The sequence below is a fragment of the Rutidosis leptorrhynchoides genome, chromosome 2, assembly GCF_046630445.1.
Source record: "Rutidosis leptorrhynchoides isolate AG116_Rl617_1_P2 chromosome 2, CSIRO_AGI_Rlap_v1, whole genome shotgun sequence".
Lineage (NCBI taxonomy): Eukaryota > Viridiplantae > Streptophyta > Magnoliopsida > Asterales > Asteraceae > Rutidosis > Rutidosis leptorrhynchoides.
The window spans coordinates 352,222,203-352,242,222 of NC_092334.1; the positions used below are offsets into that span (position 1 = coordinate 352,222,203).

Consider the following 20,020-nt stretch of genomic DNA (forward strand, 5'->3'; position numbering starts at 1 on the left):
AAGAAAGAACGATCAAAGGTGATGGTTGTTCTGGGTTTATATTTGGGTGTCGAGTAGAACAATTCTGGTTACATCGATGGATGTTGGTGATTGAGCTTATGAATCATCAGACTCCTCGTTTCCATGAAAGTTTGATTGCTCATTTTGAGTTTCTAGTTGCTCTTGTGTTTTGGCAAGTTCATAGTTACCAGAATTGTTACCCAGAGTGACGATGCTTAGTTGTTTACACTTACTATTCTAAGATTAGAGAACCGAGTGATGATGAACGAGTGGTCTGAGGAAATTTGGACAGAGCAAATAGGTAGGAAGGTTGAGAGATTTTCTTTTAAGTGAGAACAAAATTTGAGAAGGAATGTTAAAATATTTTGGCGAATAAAATGTGGAAGTCTTGTACGTACATAATAAAAATAAAATAATAAATATGATCATATAATAATATCAAATGGGAGTCACTATTTCGTCGCCTATCTATATGTATGTTTTCTATAAATATAAAGAGAATTGGTGATTGAGGATTGAAACATACAGCTAACAAATATCGTAAGTTGCTTCTCAAGATACAATAATGCTTAATAATAATAATAATAATAATAATAATAATAATAATAATAATAATAATAATAATAATAATAATAATAATAACAATTAAACGTGAATGAAGTAGTTCAATATATCATGCTTAATAATAATAATAATAATAATAATAATAATAATAATAATAATAATAATAATAATAATAATAATAATAATAATAATAATATAATAATAATAATAATAATAATAATAATAATAATAATAATAATAATAAAAATAAACTAAAAAGGAATGTTATAATTATATTTCACAAACACACACACACACACACATATATGTATATATGTATATATATATATGTGTATATATATATATGTATATATGTATATATATATATATGTATATATATATATATATGTATATATATATATATATATATACATGCATTTTTGAGATTCCACATTACATACTTTGCTTATCGTGTCGGAAATATATAAAGATCAAGTTTAAATTTGGTCGGAAATTTCCGGGTTGTCACAAAACTGACTTTGGCAAAGCCGGTTTTTCAGTCGAACCTAATTTTGAAACCCTAGCGTATCAAATCTGTATAAATATATTGTATCGTGATCTCCTTTGTCATATCCCATATGTACTGTGTTCCTACATGGATTACCACATATTCATACCACGGAACAACTTTCAATGTACATGATTATAGTTGAACGCAAACATATTCATAAATCATGTTAGTTAACATAACTAAATTAACATTGTACATGAGTGGATAACAATTTCTTAGTGACATATCATCACCCTAAGTCTACCATTTAAGAATGTAATTCCATTATCTCAAACAAGATGAACTATTATCGGATGAAATGAAGCCATCAAATCTTGTGAGATTTATATATAGTTTTTGTGTTTAAGTTTCTAAAATTGTAATTGTTAAACATTTGTAGTTGTGATTTTCAAGATAAGCTTACCAAACTATAAATAGCATAAATGAGTTTCAAGCATTCAAAACATGACAAAAACAGGTAAAATTATTAGGGTTTAAATTATTGTTTTAAATTATACTTGTCAAAAACCGATTTCAGCCACTTGTCCGAAAAAATATCTGAAACTGATTTTCAGAAACTTAGTTTATCTTTCCTTTGAACATCTCACACAAATAGACTTTGGATAATTCGGTTTGTGGTGAAATGGTATCAACCGACTTTGTCAAAGTCGAATATACCTGTTTTATATAATTATTTTTTGTTTTTTATTTCTGTAAAAATTTTAATAAAAATAATTAGGTGAAAAAATCTTCAAGAACGCACAGGTACTTCCATAAATTACCTTACATTAAGACTATCAATGTTTTATTCCATATCTTTAAAACTTACCTATAACATTTGCCAAGATTAATAGTACTAACATTTCACAACAAAACACAAATAAACTAGGTATACCGTCCCGCCAATTTTGTACCGAATACACGAATAGAATAAGATATGGCTGCCCCTTATAGATTCAGCTTGGACTTTCCCACATACAACTTATATAGTATAAACAGATAGGCTGGTTTTAGTTGTTCACATACACATGACACATGCACACGTATTAATTAAGTCCGTACAGAGCTTTGATGCCTTGGATATCATCCGGGGTCAAACTCCGCTTGATACTTCCTTCATCGAGAGTAGGGTACATGACAGCATTTGGATCGTTACTATGTGCCAACCCCAGCAGATGTCCGATTTCGTGAAGTGCAACCGACTCTAAATCAACAGCACCTTCGGGAACTGCTCCTGGTCCCGGTGACCACATCTCGGCCCCGTTAAAATGAAGCCTTCCATCTGTTGGGGCGAAAGAATGCGCCAAAGTAGTCGGACTCCGAAAGGGATCGCCGTCTCCATGGTCTTGAGTTTCAAAACTTATCTTTAAATTGGCACTTGAAGCACTAGAAAACGTGAAGTAGTTAGAACCCGAAGTCCATGAGTTGAAGGCACGAACAACGGGAGGTATACCTTCATCGGGGTAATTATTTAAAAATTCGTAGGTGAGATCGGACACGGACCATCTCAGGTCCCCTTGGAAAAATGCGTAATGGGACACGGTATGTAACCCTTTTGGCCCGTCTTGGTGATGAGGTATTTTTTTATCGGGGCATCCGCAACGAGGCACGAGCATTTGTGAAACGGTAGGCTCGTCTAACGTGCCTGTGCTATTGAGTTGGAAAAAGTTTTGATAACTTATGAGAGCAGCCTCTAGCTCATCATCAAATTCATCGTTTTCAGAGTTAACGCCATTGACGTTATTTTGGTTGTTTAGGTAACCGTAACGGGCAAGGTATAGTTTAAGGACATTAAGACCTTGCACTTTGCTTCCCTTTCGACAACCTTGGAGCTTTTTGAGTGACTCGTTACTAAATTTACCATTGCTAAGAGAGAAGAGAAAGAAAAAGATGAACAAAAAGGGTAAAATAGTAAATTTGAATGCCATTTGATATGTAAATTTGTTTGTTGGTTTGGTTACTTGTTTCAAGTTAGTAGGTCTATTTATAGCAAAAAGATAGTAGAAAAATTAGTTAATTAGTTGACTCAATGGTCTTCCTTAATTTACTTTTATGATACCTAGTCGTAAATTGAGTGATTCCTAGTATTTTTAATTTTCCACCATAATTTTCTTTTCAATTTGTTTATTCTTATTCACTCAAATCTAAATAGCTTTATTTTGGAATTTTCTAACCAACGATTTGGTTGATATTTATCAACTTCAGCAACGGAAAGCTGAAAATAATCTTGTAAAGGCATATTCACTAATATCTTTTTTAAAGTAGTCTTTCCGTTTTAAAATAACTTTATGTTTTTAACTTTTTTAGTTTTAATCATGTCGTCACAAATAAATTACCGTATTTTTCTTTTGTATTTTCATTCTCATTAAAATCTGGTCAAACGTTGAAAATACATTTGTGGCGCCTATACTCATCGCAAATAGACGTTGTAGTATGTTTGCGCGCTAAAATTTTCCCTCCAATCTAGTTCCCATTAGTTTTTCTTTCCGTAAATGATAATATCGAAGCATGTTGCTGCAAATAGTGCGCCGCAAAAAGTGAGTTACAGATTTTATATAATTAAGAACAACATACATAATAATACTAGTATTGATTAGCAAATGGAAATGGTTAGATGTCAGTGTGGTAAACTTATTGTTATCAAAACATCATGGTCGGATCAAAATTCAGGTCGACGATTCTATGGTTGTCCTAGTTATCTCGTATAGTAAAATTTATTTCAGTTTGTATTTTTGATCGGTAACGAAATATTATATTATCATTTTATTTCATTTTTATTTATAGGTATCTACTTGTGATTAGATTGGATGGCATGATCATTATATCTGGTTTGTTAAGGACGGAGGATAATCTTGAAACTGAACTCAAAATTTCACACGATCAAGTTAAAAGAATGAAGCTGATGTTAATTAGTAGTTATGTAGTATTTGTACCGTTTTTCTTTTTAATGTTAAGTTAGTTAATCTAACTAAGTTGTTTTTAGTTTCGTTTGTGTAATGTTGTATTTATATTAGAATGAAATTCATTTTCAGTTTTCGTTTGTGTAATGTTGTATTTTCTATTAGTTGAAGCAAAATGTTAAGTTAATTTCAGTTTCTAACAAATTTATTTTAATTAAAACATACATCGATAAAGGCATCTAATGTAATACCAAGTTACTACGAGAATTATTAAATAAACATTTCAACAACGAGCATCCGACCGAGTGGACCAAGCTATCAAAGAAACACACAAGTAATTAATGACGAGCATGAGTACGTGCATCCAACCTATTGGATGAGGTCTCAGAATCTGAGCTCGATGCTGCCAAAGTTTTAGCAACGAAGGCCATGTCGATAGGTCACATAGTTATTAGATGTCGTCCCACAAGACCTTCAATCACACCAATCTTAGCAAATAGTCAATTCATAAACGCTACGTACGGAAGTGGTCTTGTTTCTGCATAACTAAGTTGATTCATACACGAAGTGACCAAGTGAGCAATATTTACTTCAATTTTGTGAGTCAAACACCAGTGAAGTCATGCTTCCGTCATCGATAAATGGGTTACATATGGTTCACGATGGTACATGTTACTCCGGATAATTACATTACTTACATCAATTTCAAGACAGAGATATTCTTCAAGAATACCCGTACGTTTTATGGTGTTATATGGAATAGAAGTACGACACAAAAGTAGGGTCATTGGATGTTTTGGAATATCTTGAGGAACAACTTCAAGATCTTCACCAGGATAATAGAAATTAGTACCACCAAACAGTATGCCCAATAGCTCAACCTATTCTTCTAGACTATTTGAGTATGGCATTTCAAACATTCGAAACGTCACTCTTTGTTCATCAGTGAATTCAAAGTTGTAATAGAATTCACGCACGAGTGAAGGAAAAACAAATCAACCGAAAGGAAAGGAACCCAACTCATTCTTCTGAATTCATGACCGATCTATGGAAATTCATTCGAATTGACTTCGTGACCTTCACTGCTCGGTCTACCGATTATTCTATATCGATCGTTAGTAGTGACAGAGAGTAGAATGGGTGGATAACTTCCAGAAGGGTGATTCAAGTGTTAGTAGTGAGAGAGACTGAAATGTGTGGATGTGGATCAAATGTTGCATATGGCTACTCTTTAAATAGGCATAAGCCGATAGCAAGTTTTTTGCCCAATATTTCTCACCAAGAGTTTCCCGCTAGTGATTTCCCACAAAATATAATGAAGTAATATAACAGCGTAATATAACGGTTTTATGTGACAGTGTAGTATAACGTCATAATGTAACTGAAACACATTTGTTCACTAGAAACTTAAACTAATTTAACTTTTCATTTCAACCTACTAGAAACTGGAATCGAAACTAGAAACCGAAGCTAGAAACTGAAACACATATGTTAACTAGAAACTTATACTAAAGAGGTACATTTTATCCAGCTTGAAGAAACAACAACACATTACTTTCAAAGGAAAATGCACCAGTTTCAAGCTTCTTGCTTGATGTTCTGACACCTCGAGTGAACGTTCTATAGTTCTCTTTGACCTTAACAATGGTGGTATCATTTCAAGTGCCCTATCAGACCAGAGAGGATAAATCTAAATTGTTCACCTTCTACAACGTTCATACCTCAAGCGCCTGAACATACCACAGTAACCATAATATCTTCGATCATACGGGTAATCATCAGTCGTGCAAGTTTTGATAACTAAATTTGGACCACAAGATCAAAAAAGACCATACCGAGCATAATGATTCTCATTGATATCGGCTAAAAAGTCACATTTTTAGCTACACATTAAGGACCAAAAATAATAAAGTTCCAAACTTTATCGCCAAAATAATTACTTTGTCAATTATTTTGGTAGATTTAATAATTACAAAGGCGATGTAAAAAGAATCAAGTAAAACGGAGCTAAAACAAAGATTCTAGAGCGAAAACGGTGAAAGACAAGTTACGACCCCGGAAACCAAGTTATGATCCCGGGAACGAGCAAAACGATCCAAGCAAAATGGCTTGCCAGCCGGTCTGCCCACATGACAAACGGCTTGCATGGAACCGGGCATTGAAAACGGCTTTCCCTTGACACCGGCCTCTAAAAACCGCTTGCCATCCGGCCTGCCAGCAGGCCTGCCTGCCTACCTGCCAGCCGTCCTGCCTGCCGTCCTGCCTGCCGTCCTACTTTCCGTTCCGCCTGCCATCCTGCCAGCCGTCCTATCTGCCAGCCGTCCTATCTGCCGTCCTACCTGCGGTCCTACCTGCCAAACTACATGTCATCCTACTTTCCAGTTTATATACAACTTTACCATTAAGCTTTCCTATAAATAGGTGGCACATCCCACCATTCCAACACACACCTTCTTCACTTCTCTCTAAAATATCTCTCTATTGTAGCTCTCTAATGATCAGTAGGAGATTAGTTCTTTCTCTACTTTCTCTCTCTAGATTCTAGAGTGAGAAAATTACATTGATTAGGAAAATAATTTTCTCTCTATTGTCACTCTCTCTAGTGATCAATAGGAGATTAGTATGTAGTTACTAGTTGTAACATCCTCAGATCGGGCATAGATGTAAGATGACCTTTTTGCCCTTAGGCATAATTATGTGGCTTATTATGCTTTTATTTTAATTGAATATTTTATGTTATTTTATTATTTAGTTAAGACCAGTTTGTGACAAGGGTCACGGAACAGGTTCGTTTATATAAATTGGACTCCGTTAGGGTAGTAAAATTAAGTACGAAGGATATCAGATTACTGGTAAATATCCATGTGTTGTGGGATATGGGGTTTTAACCCAATTAAGTGTATTATGCTGCCTTTTTCCCATCTTTCTCCATCTCTCTAGAATTTTCTCCTAAACACACCGTACGCACTTCTTCTTCATCATCAAACCCTAGATTTCTAATTTGTGTTCTAGATTTCAAATCATTCATATCATCTTGTTGCTTACGATTTACTGAATCTATTGAAGTAAGAATCAAAGTGTTTCAAGCTTTAATCTTTGAGAAAATGAGATTTTTTTGTTAAGTTTACTAAAAGTGCAATTTGGGTCAAAATGATTGATTTTGATGTTGTTTGTGTCAAAATCTTGTGGGTTTGTGTTTATTGATGTTTAGTGTACTTGATTTGGTCAGTTTTGAGGTAAGAAACGAGCTCTAGAGCAAGAATTGGTGAATTTTGGGTTAAACCCGTAGCTGTGTTCATCTTCACCTACAGATAAACACAGTCGGCCGAGTGTCTCTTGACACTCGATCGACTGTCTCGACGATCGATCGGTTGCGTGACACACTCGATCGAGTGTGTCTGGTTTCTGATCTGATGGTTTATCTTAGTCAGTTGACCGTGTGAGAGGACACACGACCGAGTGTGTAGACACAGTCGACCTACTGTGTGAGTCAATCGACCGATTGTCTATGTGGACAGAATATTTTACTAAGTGTTGATGCCTAGCCGTTATGCTGCTCGCGTGTCTTATGATAATCAGGATGTAAATTCTGAAAATGCATAAGTGTTGGGTAGACTTTTAGTGGCGCTTTTTGATACTAATTTGCTGTATTGCACTGTTTTGTGCTAACGAATAGAAACTAACTAGATTTGCCTTATGTTCAGGTGATAAGGATAAGGAAGCAGCTCAGTAATAGATTATATGAGCTAGTTTCTGGTATTCGGTGAGTGGGTCTATCTCCGGATAGAGTATTAAGTAGCTGACACGCTACTTGTTCAGACTCTTTATTATTATGTTTATGTTCAGTATGATTGCTATGCGTAGTTAGATATTGCCATGCTAGATAGGACGATTGCATGACTGATTATCTCTGATCTTATGTATGCACTGTTAGTTGGACACCAACCGAGGCGGCAAGGTTGGGAACCCACCGAGGCGGAAAGGTAGGGTTTGTGTGAGGTCGACCGTGGTAGCCTGGTCGGGTCGTGATGTTACTGATTGTTCAGTATAGCATAGAAGGATGCATATGTTACGTCTGGATGGTTATTTTGTGGATTCAGTAAAGCGGACTATCGGTAGACTGTAGCCTGATCAGCTAAGTTGTGTGCTCGTACAAGCCGCCAACCTCATTTTGTCTGTTGTTGTTGAATGCTAGTTCAGGATGTTAGCATTTCTGTGACCCCTGCATGTTCTGTTGCTAATGCTTGGTCTGTTAGATATTATCCATTCACTTAGCAGTTGTGCTAATTCCCCCATATTTCTACCAATTGTAGGTTTAGGTACTGCTGGTTAGAAGGGTATTACGGACGGGCTGAAGACATGTGTGACTATAAGCTTACTATGATGTTTTCAGGCTTTGTAATGTTTTTATGTAACACCGCCGTTTTGGAATGTTGTAATAAATATTAACTAAGCTGAATTATTAACTATGGTTTGTAAACGTTAATCAGGGTTATTTTGGTATTTATCTGTAATTCCGCTGTGCTTAAAAAAAATCTGGGTGTTACAGTAGTAGAAGCTATCAAGCATTGTAACACTATGGATATTATGAAGAAATACAAGCATTATTCTGCCGACATTATTCGATAATATCTATCCTTTCTTTTATTAATTTGTTATAATATTCTCGTTCGATGTTTGTGATATATTAATATTAGAAATGCTTGTTGCCATGTTGTGTGAGTAATTGCTTGATTGTTTGCCATGATTTAATAATGTTAGTTAGGGATGATTATCGTTTCGTATTCGCTTTCTTTCTATGATATTAAACCTCGTTATTATTGTCCTTCCACCAATAAACGTGACTAAAACCTTTTATAAAGTCGACAATTATAAGGGTAATTAATTATCTCTGTTTTTACATTGGTCAAGGTATGAACAAATCGGAAATACTATAAAGTACATGGGGAATTATTATAGGACCAGATCAAGACATTGGTCAAGAGTATAAGACTCGAGAAAATACTGTTGTAACAGTAGAGTACAATGTTAATGTACTATAGGACTACTTGAGCATGGCCAAGGTTAGAAGCTATGGAAGCACTATAAGTGTAGTACATGGTGGATAACTAAGGGATTTATTGGGTAGATTTAAGTAAGGGCTGGTTTAAATCATACTTCCTGTTTCCCAAATCTATTGTCTCCAGAAAAAAAACACGCAGTTTTAGGAAATTTCACTAACTTCATTCTCCACCAATAATATATCTTATCTCTCCAGATTAACATCTTTTGATTGGTTGAAAAAGAATTTGGACAATTAATTTGGGACGTCCCAAAATGGAATAATAGATAATAGATTTGGGACGGAGGGAGTAAATGGGAATTTAAAGCACTACAATACAAACCAAGCTTATAAATCTTTGAGGATGACTGAGAACTATCAGAGGTTCTAATTTGTCTACAAACCCTTAGATTTTACCAAACCATTAACAGAAAGGAATTCAAAAACACAATCATAACCACTCACTTGAGTGATACACTAAGGAGTTAAGAAAGGTTGGATATTATACATATACATACATATATATGTATATATATATATATATATATATATATATATATATATATATATATATATATATATATATATATATATATATATATAAATGGCTATGCTACTTTATTCGTGCGCCCACGGTATGCATTGCATCCAAGATGGGCCGCTTATATCCTTAAACTGGATAAAGCGTCAGGGGTTGAGCATAGTCCATCCGATCAGAATCACGATAGCCTAGTTCCTCGTGACATGCTAATCGAGAAATCAATTAGTAGGGAATCTAGTGTTTACACCAAGGTATATCTATCCAATGAGTGTCTCGCAATCATCCCATCTTAAAGCATGGTGAACCACATCTTCTTTGTCCTTAACTGTTGCATGCTAGCTAGCTTATTTTAATTATATCACTTTAATATTTAAATACAATTATAAATCAAATCAACCCAACTATTGTATTTGCATCATTTGATATTCCAGATAAAGTGGTGTCTAGAATAAACCGGTTGGACTTAATTGTTGGATTTTCCGAACAAGAGCCCAAATCATTTCAATTTTGCTATTCGTCTCTAGCACCAAGTCGGTACACCCGACCTCCTATTGACCCACTTCACCCCAACAAACCGGGGTTCGACACCTACGTCCATAAAGCATCTCATAAGGTGGCATCCCGATACTAGCATGGTAACTATTGTTATACGAGAATTCCACCAAAGGCAAGTGCTCATCCTAACTACCACCAAAATTAATAACACACACTTGTAACATATCTTCCAACATTTGATTCGTACATTCTTTTTGACCGTCCGTTTAAGGATGATACGCTGTGCTCATTTCAACTTGGTACCCATATCCGCATGAAAGTTGTTCCAAAATCGAGATATAAAACGAGTATCCCGATCTGAAACAATAGATATAGGAACTCCATGCCTCGATATCACTTCCTTAATAACCAACTTTGATAGTTTATCCGACGATATTGTCTCCCGGATGGGAAGAAACAATGCACTTTTCGTCAACTGATCAACTATTATCCAAATTGTATCAAATTGGGTTCTCGATGTCTTTGGTAACTTTGTAATGAAATCCATAGTAATTCCCACTTCCACTTCGGAATTTCTAACGGTTGCAACATACCATATGGCTTTTGGTGCTCTGCTTTAACTTGTAGACACGTAACGCATTGTTCAACATACTTCACCACATCACGTTTCATCCCGGGCCACCAATACTCTTTCTTCAAATCAAGGTACATTTTCGTCTCACCTGGATAAATGGAATACTTTGACTTATGTGCTTCATCAAGTAGCACTTGTCGGTAACCACCCATTTTAGGCACCCACACTTTACCTTGAAAGGACAACAAACTATGTGGTCCTAAGGTAATGGACTCTGTTTGTCTCATAATTTACTCTTCTCACTTGTGATTGATAAAACCTTCAATTTGAATCTCACCAAGCTTTTCAAGGAAATTGTTTGTAATAGTCATGCACAACGATCCCAATCGTATTTCCGGATATTGACTCTTTCGACTCAATGCATCCGCAACAACGTTCACCTTACCCGGATGATAAAGTATCTCGCAATCGTAATCTTTCAATAAATCGATCCATCTACGTTGACGATTGTTCAAATCTCGTTGATTAAAAAGATGTTTTAAACTCTTATGATCCGAATAAATCGTACACTTGACACTATACAAGTAATGGTGCCAAATTTTCAACGCATGAACCACAACCGCCAATTCAAGATCATGAGTCGGATATCTCTTTTCGTGTTCCTTTTAATTGTCTAGAGGCGTAAGCGATGACTTTACCCCATTGTATAAGAACACACCCGAGCCCATTTATTGAGGTATCACAATAAACCGTCATATCTTCAATTCCTTCTGGTAATACCAACACCGGAGCTTGACACAATTTTCTCTTTCATCAATTGGAAAGCAATTTCTTGCTCACTTTCCCAATTAAATCTAACGTTCTTCCTTGTCAACTTTGTCAACGGAGAAGCGATCTTAGAAATGTTTTGGATAAACCGACGATAATAACCAGCCAATCCGAGAAAACTTCAAACCTCCGTCGGTGTAGTCGGTTGTTCCGAACCCTTTACCGCCTCTATCTTCCCAGGATCTACTTGAATGCCTTCTTCATTAACAATATGGCCAAGGAATTGCACTTTCCTTAGCCAAAATTCACACTTGGAGAATTTAGCATACAACTTCTCCTTTTGTAACGTCTTCAACACTTCGCGTAAATGGTGTTCATGTTCCTTCATACTCTTGGAGTAAACGAGTATGTCGTCGATGAATACAATTACCGACTTGTTCAACATAGTTTGGCACACTCGATTCATATGGTCCATGAATGTCGCAGGCGCATTCGTAAGACTAAAAGGCATCACTATAAATTCAAAATGTCTGTAACGAGTTCGAAAGGCCATCTTCTCAATATCTTCCTCACGGACCCGCATTTGATGATAACCGGACCGTAAGTCAATTTTAGAGAAGTAAGTCGCGCCTTGGAGTTGATCAAAAAAATAGTCAATCCGAGGTAATGGATAACAGTTTTTGATCATCACTTTGTTCAACTCCCGATAATCGATACACATCCGTATACTACCATCCTTCTTCTTTATGAACAAAACCGCAGCACCCCATGGCGAAGCATTTGGTCGGATAAAACCCTTTTCAAATAACTTGGGTTTGATTCAATAACTCTTGCATTTCCGTTGGCGCTAAACGATAAGGAGTTTTAGCAATGGGAGTAGCCCCCGGAACCAACTCAATGTGAAATTCAACTTGCCTTTTCGCCGGAACACCCGGTAACTCATCCGGAAAAACTTCTTCGAATTCGTTCACCACCGGAATACCACGAATGGATGGAGGCTCTTCATGAATATCAACTACATGTGCAAGAAAAGTCATGCCACCGCCACCAAGGAAACGATGTGCCCGTGTGCATAATGTTACAAATCTTCTCCGTTTCTCACCATGAATAATTAACTCTCCCCCACTTGGGGTCTTTACACGAATAAAATTTTCATGGCAAGCAATATCGGCTCAATAACGATCGAGCGAATCCATACTGGATGTTATGCGAGGTGTATATGAAATAGCTTTATTTTTACAACGAAAAAAACTATTAAATACGATACAATTTTACACAAGATATTTATTTATTTATAGAATGGATATACTTAAACCTTGCTACAACACTTATAGGTAGTGTACCTAATCGTACAGTAGTGTAGTTTTTAGTAAGTCCGGTTCGTTCCACAGGGAAAATCTTTAAACAAAGCTTAACGCTATATTAGTTTTATTTTATAAAAATACAAAAATATATATAAGTAATATTATTATTATAAAGGGGGGGGGGGGGGGGGGTTTACCGTTTAATGACCGGTTTGTCGATTTTAAAACTTAGTCACAGTTAAAACCTAATGTAAAATATTAAAAATAAATATAACTTAATTTAAAGCGTAAAGTAAATAACGATAATGAAATTGCGATAAATAAAAGTGCGATAAAATAAACTTGCGATAATTAAAAATTACAATTAATTAAAAGTGCAATTAAATACAATAACAATAAATAAAAGTGCGATAATTAAAAGTGCAATTAAATATAAAATAAATAAAATTAAATATGAAATAAAATAATTATGCTTATTTAAACTTCCGTAATCATGATGTTTGACGTGTTGATTTTTAGTTTTATGCCCATGGGTTAATTGTCCTTTGTCCTGGATTATTTAATATGTCCGTCTGGTTTTTTTCCATAACAATCCATCAGTCATAAATATAAAGTGCGAGTGTCCTCGTCAAATTATCCTTATACCCGAAGTCAAATATTCCAACTAATTGGGGACTTAAACTGTAACAAGGTTTTAATATTTTGTTTAATAATTACACCAGGTTATCAACTGCGTGTAACCCAAAGTTTTAATACTTTGTTATCAATTATGCCAAGTGTCCTTGTACATAATTTCACCCCTGTTTTAATAATTCCATAGATTATTAATCCATTCACGTGTCCGGTTAAATGAACGATTATTCGTACATATAAATACCCCGCCCATCGTGTCCTATCGAGTGTATATGGTTATTTATAGGTACATCCAATTGTAAATCTTTATATTAAAATTAATAAACTATCATTTAGTTAAACAAATATAAAGCCCATTAATAGCCCATAGTCTAATTTCCATAAGTGTCGTTCTTTTGTCCAAACCCCAATTATGGTACAAAGCCCAATTACCCAATTTTAATATTTTTAGCCCAACATCATGATTACTTCGGATTAAATAAGCATAATAATAACTTAGCTACGAGACATTAAATTAAAAAGGTTGAACATAACTTACAATGATTAAAAATAGCGTAGCGTTACACGGACAGAATTTCGACTTACACCCTTACAACATTCGCTAATACACCCTTATTATTGAAATTTAAAATTAAAATTAAAATTAATATATATATATATATATATATACGTTTTTTGAGAGATAGATAGAATTAGGATATATAAAACTCGTCGAATTCGCTGCCTTTTATAGACATTCTGGGACCTGGTTTCTCCGCGAGTCGCGGTACTCTAACCCTTCAAACTCCGCAAGTCGCGGAGTTTGCTTTTACAGCTCATCCCTTTTTGGATCTTCTTTGCCGACGTTTTATTATATAAATATAATATATATATAACTTATATAATTAATTATATATTATATTATATTTATATACATAATTAATTTATAACATTCGCTCCGTTGCGTCGTGCGTTGAGAGTTGACTCATGTCCCGGTTCCGGATTTTCGAACGTCCTTTCGTACTATTTTATATCGTGTACTTTGCGTTTTGCTTCTTGTACTCTTGTCATTTTTAGACGTTTCTCATCAATAATTTGAACCTTTTTGATTGTATCTTGTACTTTTTAGCTTTTTGGACCTTTACGTCTTCAATTCGTCGAATCTGCCTTTTGTCTTCACCTTTTAATATTTAAACGAATATCACTTGTAAATAGAACAATTGCAACTAAAATCTTGTCTTTCTTGAGGAATAATGCTATGAAATATATGTTCGTTTTTAGCATTATCAAATATTCCCACACTTGAGCATTGCTTGTCCTCAAGCAATATAGTCTTGAAATACTAGAATCACTTCTTTATTCTTCACACTTTGTACATCAGTGATTTCTATACGGTGGTATAAACAATGGTAGTAACGATGTGGCTTACAGTCCCACATGACTATAAAAATTTAGATCCTTTAGAAAATTGGATCTTTATGAAAACATTTGATCTCTTGAAAATTCAATCTAGCTTTTACCCTAGATAAGTTTTCCGGAATAACCCTTCACCGATGTTTGCAAAATATTTTTGTGGGTTTTGTGGGTTTTAGATTTGAAAATTTTAGCTCAAAACTTGTGGTTTTGTGTCACCCACTTGCTAACCTTGTATTAGGAAAGCAACACGTCCAGTATACTTGCTCCGTATATTACCTTTTGATAAACTACCGTCCGGTTGTAAAGGAAAGCGTTGAACAAGCAACTGTTAAGGCAATGTCTCCTGACATGCTTTTAATTATGGTGTATAACGTGTTGGATGCAATTACTATCCTTGGTATGAGCAATAGTAAAGCTCACCCTTATAATTTTCCGGTCTGGTACAAGGTCCTGTCTTTGACCATGCTATGCAACCACCGTTCTTACGGTTGACACCCGATTTGGTTCAGGTGACCTAAAGAATTCCAGGTGAATTCCTAGGATTTTACGTTCAATGGTAATGAACGCATTGAAAATGGGTTTTCAGAAAATAAATCGGTTTGTAATTTTGATCAAAATATTTTCTCGTTCAAGCTCGAGTTTAGATATCATCGAATTCCATGAGTTTGTAATTCTCAATCTTTAAAGTCAATCTCTAGGATTGAGTAATATCAGTCTTAAAAGCTGATTTTTGATCTTTAAAGGAGATTATCCTTTCTAGGGATCTGATTCATTAGTCTTATCCAGCTAATTTGCACGGCGTCCTCCCCATTTTACAAGACAGATCCTCTCATGGTTAGGATAAATCTGACCACTTGGCGACCCTGTTTGATGCTGAGGTCCATGGATTTCCTGCTGATTTTAGTGATGACTTTTCTAGATTTTTCGTCAACCTACAGCTGGTCTGGACGACAACTTCATGACCTAAATCAAGAAGCGCGTTTCTTTTTCGGAAGACTTTACTTCCTTTTTATGATGGAATTGATTCATCGTGTAGATCCATCTTTCTTACAGTAAATCGGGTAAAACTTTTTATTTTAGTCCAAAGCAAAAGTATCTTCAATTATTTGTTACAGAAATATGTGACATTTGTTTAAGATAACTTGGTAATTTTTCCTACACTTGGCTTTTATTTTCCTTTTTATTGTCCTCTATTCCATTTTAAATGAATTCTAACATTTTGGTTTGTTTCTCAATTTATGTCCTTTCCGAGGTAACAATAATTTCGGTGTTAACACCTAGTTTTATCGTTCATAAATATGTATAAACATGATTTTGAATTCATTTAATTGAAAATTTTGAAAATTTTTACTAGAATTGGGTAGTCAGTATATAAGACTAGGGCTGTTCTTTATTATCAGAGAGCACTAGATTCTAATACAACTACTGCTTTACTAGTATTTCTAATGGTAACCAAGTGTATAAAGTAAAAATTTTAAAAATCCGAAAGAATTTAACCCCTTCCCATACTTAAGATCTTGCAATGCCCTCATTTGTAAGAAATCAGTAACAATTTAAATTATTGAGGGTGATTAGCGTAGAAAACTGATTAAATTTTACCAAAGTTTCCAAACATATTGGCGTTTATTTGCTGAATGATAAATGGTGCATATCATTTGTTCATTCCATCTTGTTGTTACATCACATTTATTTTTCATCTTGTCGTCAAAATTTCTAGCTTTTGCTGAACTTAATGTCAGTCTTTGAAAATGCGTTGTTTTACCCTGTTGTGTACATAAGATAAACTACAAACATATATACATATTTTTGAAGTTTGGTATATTACCCCACATTCAAAAATTATTAAAATCTAATAATAAAAGTTAGAAAATTATAAAAACTATTACAATATCAACATAAGTGCTAAATGTAGTAACATTACAAAAATAAAATAAATAAAACTAAATAAACTAGGGTTGATACTGATACCAGTAGGGGTTCCATGCATAACCGTATGTGTTATAAAATGCTTCAGCTGGGTTATAAGTAGGATACGGTGGTTGAATCTCTATAGATCAGGGAGGAAATACGGGCTTTGGAGTAGGAATATAGTTTCTACCTACATGTTGGCAATGAGCTATGATGTGGTTTTGATGAACTTGCCAATCTTCAAATGCTCGATGTCTAGCATTTTCATACTCTTGTGAAGCTATAAACCTTTGCATTTCTGTCATTTCATTTCCCCCTCCCACATTACCTGGCTGTTGATTTCTTTCAACCTGTGGATGTCTTCCATTATATCGTAATGCGGCGTTATTTTGCCTCTTCAAAACCTTAGCACCATGATATACATTTAAACCAATTGTATCGTGGGGTTCTGGTTCTTCGATTAATAATCCCCCCGACTTATATCCACATCGAGATACTCAGCAATTAATGTAATAAATATACCACCTCCTATTATACTGTGCGGTCTCATCCCCCTAACCATAGCCGATAAATAATAACCCACACAATAAGGTATACTTACAGCACTTTGTGGGTCTCGAATACACATGTGGTAAAATAAATCTTGCTCATTTACCTTTTCCTTATTTTTACCTCGCTGTGTAATCGAGTTCGCTAGAAACCTGTGAATTACTCTTAACCCAGCTCTATCTATATCCGTATAAGAGTAATTTCCCCCTTTAAATCAGTGATGGCTAGTCATTTGACTCCATACACCATGCGTATCAAAATTTTCATCAATCTTCCTACCATTTAATATCAACCCTTGACAATCGGCAGATGCTAGCTCCTCAGGCGTATATATACGTAAGGCCTGAGCCATGTCTAGTAGAGACATGTGGCTCATCGAACCTCCTAACAAAAATCTAATAAAAGTTCGATCGGTTAAAGTAGCTACCCGATCATTTATTTCTATACTACACAATAATTCTTCACACCATACTTTATATACAGGTCTACGCATGTTGAATAATCGTACCCAATCGTTAAAAGTAGAATTACCATACCTCTGTGTAAGTAATTCTCTAATCCGTTCGCCCAATCCTACAGCTTCTAACGGTTTCCATTCTATTACCCTAGGTACTTCAAAAGCTTTAGAATGAAGAGTGTGCAAGCTCCTTTGGTATTTTGGATAATCTATCCAACGTCTGTCTAATCTCAAGTTCGGGTGCAAATCTTTCACGTGCATATCTGAAAATGTCATAACTGGATGAGGTATATCTTGTTTGTAATAGTTATCAACATCCTGTTGTTCCGCATTCTCAGGAGGAGCAATGCGAGCTTGGGATGAAGATTCACCCCTTTCAGTCTGCAAAACACATCAAACACAATTTTTGTGCATCCAAATATGCATTAGTGTCAGCAAAATCATCAATCAAAATAATTATAATGACATGTTCAATTTATATCAAACTTATGCCCATTTTCATATTTTTATCAAATCTACACTTTTTCAAATAAGCATATACGATAATGTTCGCCAAGTTCATAAGCATTCAACTCAAATAACATGTCAAAATAATCATTATTAGCAATTAAACAAATTTTAAATGGCATTATCTCTCAAAAATCAAGTTCATGAATTTTAGACTTGAAAAAGTCCACTTTAATTCTCAAAAATCATGTTTAGGCTCAAAGTTTGGATCTTTTAACTACCTAAACATGTTACATTACTTAATTTAGCAATAATTCATGACAAAAATCGGCCATAACCTGTTTATATCAAAAAGCCCCAAAATACTCAAGAACACAAACCCTAGATTACTCAAAATTTGAAGTTTAAGGCTTCTAATCATGTTAAATAACATCAATCTAGGTTATACAAGCATAATATATAAGCAATTTAAGCATAATTACAGTAAAAAGCATCAAAATCGAATTGGGTATAAAATTGCTCAAGAACACTAAATATTCGGATTAAAGGGTGTTTTGATGTAGAAATTTACCATTTTCCTTGAGTAATTCCTTGATAGCATTCTTCTCAACATGATTTTGTGAAAGATTTGATGAAAAACGGCCAAAAATTACGAATTTGAGAGTGTTTTTGTGTGTGTTTTTCGCTGTTTTTGGAATGTTTGTGTGTTGGGGACTGTCTGATCGATCCCTTTTATTTTTTCTGGATTTTAAACGCTCCGCGAGTCGCGGTGGTGTTTCCCTTCAAACTCCGCGAGTCGCGGTATATATATATATATATATATATATATATATATATATATATATATATATATATATATATATATATATATATATATATATATATATATATATATATTATATAAAAATCTTATACTAATTAAAACAATTATTTAATTAATTTTAAAATTTCATTTCCCTTGTTATTTAGGACGAGGTCGTTTCGGAACGATGTCCTAGTCCGTCCCTCGACAAAATTTTAAAATTTGTCAATTTAAAGCGCGGTTTTAAAAGCAAAGATTTTTTTGGGTTTTTTAATGTTTTTGGCATACTTTAATTCAATAAGATTAAAAATAATGATAATAAAAGTTCTCGTCCCTCCCTCGAGTAAAGCAATTTTGGTTCAACGACCTAGTCTTCAACTTACGACGAATTTTAAAAATCTTATTTTTAACTTAATGAGATAAAGTAAATTTTTGTTTTTAAATTCACACAACTTAATTTAAAATGCATAAAATTCAAAATTAATATTAAAAATTTAAACCAAACTTAAATTTAATTTTGTTTTTATACATACAAACTTATATTAAAAATATTAATTTTTCAAATATTTACAATTTTAAATAAGTTTACAATATTAAATTAATATTTATATATTAATTTTAAAAAAACATGGTAAAAATAAAATTAAAAATTTTTTGGTCTTTTATCCCACTTTAATCAATCAAATATTATCAAAAATATACGCCCCTCTTTTCGGTAAAGTAATTTCACTTCCATGACCTAATTTAACTCATGACGAATTTTTGAAATATTTTGGGTTAAATGATTAAAGATATTTATACCTTAAGAATAAACGGTAAATTTCGCAGTGATGTAATAAATTTTTGTATGATATCAATAATTTCGGTCGCAAGACCTAATTTTATTGAATACCAATTTAATACTTTATAGCGAACAAATTAGCGTTTATTATCAAAAGGTTAAAAATAAAAATAAAAATAAAAATAAAAACTGTACAAACTTACCTGCGAAATAGTATTCTTAGTGATATGCTCTAGCCCACTCATAAGATAGTCGGACTAATTGATTTTCCATGGCTACATAGGCGTAACCTCGAGCATTTAGTGTTTTTTCTTCTAAACTTATGAACGGTC

At 34.1% G+C, this 20,020-nt stretch overlaps 1 protein-coding gene across 1 annotated transcript; it reads right to left on the bottom strand.

Annotated features, from left to right (window-relative positions):
- Positions 1 to 1,852: 1,852 nt before the first annotated feature.
- LOC139891970 (metalloendoproteinase 3-MMP-like) lies at positions 1,853 to 3,038 on the bottom strand. Its single transcript, XM_071874996.1, has one exon. It carries the CDS (start codon positions 3,019 to 3,021, stop codon positions 2,140 to 2,142), a length of 882 nt encoding a protein of 293 aa, XP_071731097.1. The 5' UTR covers positions 3,022 to 3,038; the 3' UTR covers positions 1,853 to 2,139.
- Between the last annotated feature and the right edge of the window lie 16,982 nt (positions 3,039 to 20,020).